At 42.2% G+C, this 6077-nt stretch overlaps 1 protein-coding gene across 1 annotated transcript; it reads left to right on the forward strand.

Annotated features, from left to right (window-relative positions):
- Positions 1–654: 654 nt before the first annotated feature.
- LOC106638028 (Mitochondrial amidoxime reducing component) lies at positions 655–4191 on the forward strand. The gene is made up of 6 exons (XM_014351043.2): positions 655–692; positions 772–1045; positions 2042–2343; positions 2981–3259; positions 3571–3848; positions 3919–4191. Exons 2-6 carry the CDS (start codon positions 1018–1020, stop codon positions 4076–4078), a joined length of 1047 nt encoding a protein of 348 aa, XP_014206529.2. The 5' UTR covers positions 655–692; positions 772–1017; the 3' UTR covers positions 4079–4191.
- The last annotated feature ends 1886 nt before the right edge of the window (positions 4192–6077 follow it).

Raw genomic sequence — 6077 nt, forward strand, 5'->3', positions numbered from 1 at the left:
TGCGCGCGCAGGGGACTTTTTAGCGGGAAATTTAAATCAATGCCTTACCGACGGAGCGTCGAGAACAATTACATTCTTTGTGAGTATATCGTGGAGAAAAAAAACCTACGTACAATTCTGACTTGTTTTTCAAGGAAAGAATCAATTTCACGGAAAATAAGTAGGGCATAATATTATCTTACCGATCTCCATAGTCCAAAATGAATAAATCGAAAACTATAACATTGCTTTCCCCCAGCATCCAATGTACACCACCATCGAGTCTTGCACCCCCATGTACAAGGAGTCAAGGGGGTGGCGTCGAAAAGCGCGCAATCGATTTTTGCGCTCGCTCACATATATACATATAGATATTTTGTATGGGAGACAACAGCGACGCGCTCCTCTTCACGGTAAAGCCCATGTAAGCCGGATGACTCTTTTGTCATATTCCATTGCTCCCTGCGGTACCTACGGTTCGAGGTGGCAGCTCGAGAGCTCGGGGTATACTACTTGTGACGGCGGATCACACTTGATCCTCTTTATTTCTTTTTGAGAAATAAGATATACGAAGAAGAATGGGCCGAGTGCAGGGTGGAGAGGAAGAGTCGCGTGAAAGGAGAGAAAAAGGGACGGCTGATGCTGCTCGGGTATTCGCGTGTGTACGTATATTACGGGAGGAGTAGGAGGAGTGTGCCCCCGCGGATATATGGGTACGTATGGACAATATATACCTATACGCATGGCTGGAGCAACAGACACGAGGCGGCTCTCTGAAGAATCATATTTTAGCTCGCAGTACTTTGGCGGACGGCACACGCGTGTGTACCTATACTCGTTGCTGGAAATAGCGTGTATCTTTGGAGTCGCGGATATTTTTGGCTGGACTCCAAAATTTCGCACAAGCATCTTTGGGGTGTATATTGTACTCCCGGTATGTATAAATCCCGGAAGAGGTGATGGTGCCATTGTGTCGTCGGGGAGTCCGGTTTTGCAATTAGTTTAGACTACGGCTGAGATTTTCGGGGCTGCTCTTGTATGGTCGCTCCTTCGGTCGTCGTTATGGGTAAGATTGTATATATATTTATTGAGTTTTGCGTGCAAACATTTTTATATTTTATACCTTTAGTATACCTTTAGTATACCTTATTCAAACAAAGTTGATAAAGTGTATAGTTAAAGGCAATAAGAAACACTTTCTTTTCCTCGTACCAACAAGCGTTTCAATTATTTCAATCTAAGTATAGAAACATTCTTTTATTTTTTATTGAAATACATTATTATTATAATTTTCAGTTGACTGCGTCACTCGGCTGTAATACGCGAATGATTTAGTTCGGATAATGATATTTTTACTTGTATGCAAGCACGTATGTGTTTTGTTATCTACCATCTATAAGCTTCACAAAGATAGTAAAAATGACGAAATGCTTGTAAAGCGCTGATAGTTGATTCGCACTGCTTTATCTCACATTTTTTGCACTTTTATTTTAGTAGTGATACCATATAATACAGTGCAATAAAAATTCAAATCTTAAAAAATTCAGCTCTTCCTTTGATTCTTATTTTTATGACAAACGAGTTACCGAGAGAAACTCATTATTGTTACTCCTGCGTTGAAAAAAAAAAAAAAAAAAAATCGGTTTCACTATACCCTATTGTTACGGTGTCCACCTACGTGTAATAAATTCATTGTTCCGAGCCGAGGAAAGATACAATTAAATTTCTCTCCATCGTATCAGAAAAAGAAAAACTTTTTTCCCAAAATATTAAAATTACAGATCCCATAATTCAACGAAAAAAATCTTTTTTTTACCACCTCATAGTTATTCAATTGCAATCAACCATACCTCCATATACTTACGTGAGTATATGGTTGATTGAAACCGATCACCTACTTTTCCTCCGCTCGAACGAGACCAATTGACAAGCGCTCGAGACATCTGGCACTCGCTTTCTCTTCCTCTCATGAGCAGAAGCTTGCACGACAAAAATAAAATCACTTAGCCCCGGCAACCACAACCAAAAAAAAAGCAAATATACGTAAATTGCCGATTTTCAGCAGATCGGACGAGATTGGCGTACGTGAGCGCAGCGGTGGTGGGTGCCGGCACGGCGGTGGTCCTCGTCTGGTGGTGGTGGACCAGGCGCCAAAGGTACCGGCCGCCCAACAAGTGGCGCAAAATCGGCGAGCTGAGCGATCTCATATGCTACCCGGTAAAAAGCCTCGGCCCGGTGAGGCTCCACTCGATGGAGTGCACCCAGCTGGGCCTCAAGTCAGGCTGGATGAGGGATCGCACTCTCATGGTCATCGACCTCGACGGGCAGTTTGTCACCGGCCGACAGCTCCCTAAAATGGTCCAGGTAAACCGTTTCGTTTCTCCCTGCATGTGCACATTGATACTTTGACGCGCAAACAAACCAGCGAATCTCGTTTTCCTCGTACGTGCAGGTTGCGCAACGAACAGACGAAGCTACAAAAAGTTTATTCCGCCGAGCAACTAAAAAACCGGTATGTCTCTTTCAACGCTCGAGCGAGATAAACAAAGTGTTTTTTTTTTTTTTTTTTACACCGATGTCACATGCTTAACTGTTGTTTCGTTGCGCTGGAAGGGTAATCATACTTTTCAGAAATCGGTAAACTGTAAAACAAAAAAGTACACCTACAAGTGACCGACGCGCATAATAAATAATGGCACAGCCGTCCGGTCGTTCTCTCTCTGATGGACGTAGCGCATATAATATCCACGAGCGCGTGTTTCTTTACGGGCCGGTGAGTCGCGCTATACTCTAGGTACACATGTTGTAATCATGGTTGCATATGCAAGTGGTGCCATGCACGCTGTATAGCGGTACAAGTTGCTGCTATTATGACGGTGCCGTTTTTCCTGCTTCCTCTCGCTGGCGTGCGTTATTTTCACAAATGCGGAACAGATGGCCGACGCGTTGAAAAAAAAAAAAAAAAAAAAAAAAAAAACTACACCATGGAATTCCCAAGCAGGTGTCACCGAGCTTTGCCGGTTCGGTGCTGACCCTGAAGGCCCCGGGTATGATGAGCGTGTCGGTGGACCTGGCGCGGCTTAGGGGCCGTTTTCGAGCGGCCGTCTGGGGCCAAGCGGTGCCAGCCTGCGACTGCGGCGAGGAAGTGGCGCGCTGGCTCTCCCGGTTCCTCCTCCAGGAGGACACTGGACTCCGACTCGTCTACTACCCGCTCGAAAAGCCCAGCCGGGAGGTGCGCAAGTGCAACCAGCCCTTCCCCCTCACCGAGAACGCCGACACGGTAAGTCGCGTGTGATTGTCTCTTTCACTTTTTTTTTTCGCACGATTCGAAGCGCGTCTCATCGTTTTATTCAAGACTCTGGATTTTTCTCTCGCCCCACCGGCTGACGGCTGTATATAACAATGGCGCATTGAAGCAAAAAAACCGGAGCGCGTGCGAGTTACAGACGGAGATTAACATCCTACTTTTTTTTTTTTTTGTTCTTCCTCCCACGCACTCCAATCGGGTGCAATTACTCGCGCGTGTTCCTATGGCCCCTAATTGACACTCTCGGGCGAAGCAAAACCGTAAGATTATTCATGTACGTGCAGGGGGCGTATCCGGACGCCACGAGCTACACGCTGGAAAACGAGGCGTCGATCGCCGATCTGAACTCGCGGCTCGAGGTGCCGGTCGGGCCCTTGAACTTCAGGCCGAACTTTGTCGTCAAGGGGGCTCAGCCTCTCGAGGAGGACGCCTGGGATTGGCTGATGATCGGCGACACCGTGTTCCGCAACGTCAAGCCCTGCACCAGGTGCGTCTTCACGACCGTCGATCCCGAGACCGGGGTCAAGAGTCCCAACTTCGAGCCCCTCAAAACTTTGAGAAAGTAAACACAACACTTTAATAGTATGTACTGCCCATTGATTTGAGATCACCGATAACTTGATTTTCTTTAGGTATCGGCAAGTAGCCGATCCGGAGTTGCGGCAGTACACCAAAGACAGCCCGGTCATGGGTGTGCATTTGGGCTTGCGTTGCTCCAGTGGGACGGTGCGACTGGGTGATCCTGTCTACGTGGGGGAACCGGAGGAGCCGCCGCTCGTGTCGCCGCCGTAGCACCATCGCTGGGGCTCCTGCTACGACGAGCCCGATCTTTTTGTTCCCTGATGGGAGTCTACCTCTCTCGCCCGAGATGTGATGGTTATTGTTTTAGCGCAAGTTTGTGTAGTTGGTCCTTTTTTTTTTTTTTTTTTTTTTTTTTTTTTTTTTTTTTTTTTTTTTTTTTTTTTTTTCAACGCGAGAAGAGTTGTGAAATCACGCTGTGTTTGTTGGTGGTTTTGGACAGGCCTACGGATGGCCGCTTAAAGTTTCGCTTCGTAAATTTGACAATGCGATCGGCATGGCTATAAGAATATTTTATTCCCTACATAAGATGTTAAGTTTTGCTCGCGAGAGTACTTTTTATGTAAATGCGCCTGTCATCGGGTTACTGTGCTGAAATACCAATGTTACGTGGTATAGTTTAACACAGGTGTACATTACTTTAGTTTACCTACGCATTGTGTACGAGACAGCACATAATAATGTATAAAGATTATTAATATTACATGTTGATCCGATGATCTTTGTGACTAACCGGAAGATGTTCATCGAATCAGAATTTTTTCTCTGCGCAGTCATACACCAAAGTGTAGATTCGACTCTTTATTACTTCTTTATCTTAACTTATCAGAAAGGGATCAAGCATATCTGAGCTTGTGAGTTAGCATGGGCCTAATGTCATTTTTTACAATAAAATGTACAAAATATTTTACATCGCGTTGAAAGGTATGGCGAGCTAGATAATATTTTTCGTACAGCTTTCATCATTGAATCTGCAGTATGATATTATGTATGCTTGCGAGGAACTATAACAATAAGATTTTGAACACATCGATACACGGATATCTCGAAACGATTACGAAGGATTTACTATTTTACTGATAATTTTTGATCGAGTAATCAACAGTTAGATCGGATGAAATAAAAATTATGACTGTTTAATTAAAGGTTGCCGATCATTTAAACGCTCAAGTTAATACTAATAATAAGTCCTTAACTTTGTAATTAGTTGATTGTCTGTAAAACATGAGAGACTATTCTCGACAGATATGTCTTTATCTTGAATACAAGTGTTGACAAGTTATATATTTATTAGTACGACATCTAAGCCAAGTATGTAACGTCGATGCTTACGATATTTCAGTATTTATATTGGTGTTTTACGCGTAATGTCTGTCATGCCTTGAATCTAAAATTTCGTGGTGAAGGGACCTATTGATTATCGGCACAGTCTTCCGACATGTAAAACTAGATGATAATTGTATGGTGGAGTTGATTACAATACTGATGATGTAAAAAATTTTTGTACACTCTATAATAACAAAAGGGGCCTTGACTCATTCAATCGATGATGATAAAAAAATGTTTCTTCAACGTGTCAAACTATTGTGAACGAATACTTTATTTCATTACGAGTGTATTTAACGAATAATACTCGGTGTTAAAGATTACTTACTAATGTTTGATGCTTTGAAATAATAAATAATTTTTATAAAGAATCAATAAAGAGGACACGTTTTGTACATCCTAATTATATTTTAATTTATTTACACTACAAAAATAACAAAGTTGATGTACATGAAACATTTCATACAAAGTATCCTTGGACACGCAGCATCATTCGAATTTATTAATTTTTACCACTTATCGTTTTGCATGTCACGAGGATAAGGAAGAGGTATATCTCAATTTTTTCGTGATTCTTACAATAAAAAAAAAAAAGTAAAAAATAACGCGGATTGAGCGATCATTCTCTCTTCTATTAATAACCTTATACAGAGATTCACCTTGTATGGCTTTTGTCACACTCGCTCTTTTTTTTTTTTTTTTTCGTGGTATCGTTTTCAAGCACTCAACTTAAGCGTAAAGAGTCCAAAAAACCATTTAAAATGAAAAAAAAAAAAAAAAAAAAAAATTTTAATCAAAGCTTTGTTCAACAAAAAACGCGATTTCTACATCTTAGTAAAGACATGTCGACAGCCTTTTAGGAATAAAAGTGTCTGAGGAGTTTTTA

The sequence above is a fragment of the Copidosoma floridanum genome, unplaced genomic scaffold, assembly GCF_036245765.1.
Source record: "Copidosoma floridanum isolate Cflo_tuat_1 unplaced genomic scaffold, Cflo_Japanese_pri ptg000007l, whole genome shotgun sequence".
Classification (NCBI taxonomy): domain Eukaryota; kingdom Metazoa; phylum Arthropoda; class Insecta; order Hymenoptera; family Encyrtidae; genus Copidosoma; species Copidosoma floridanum.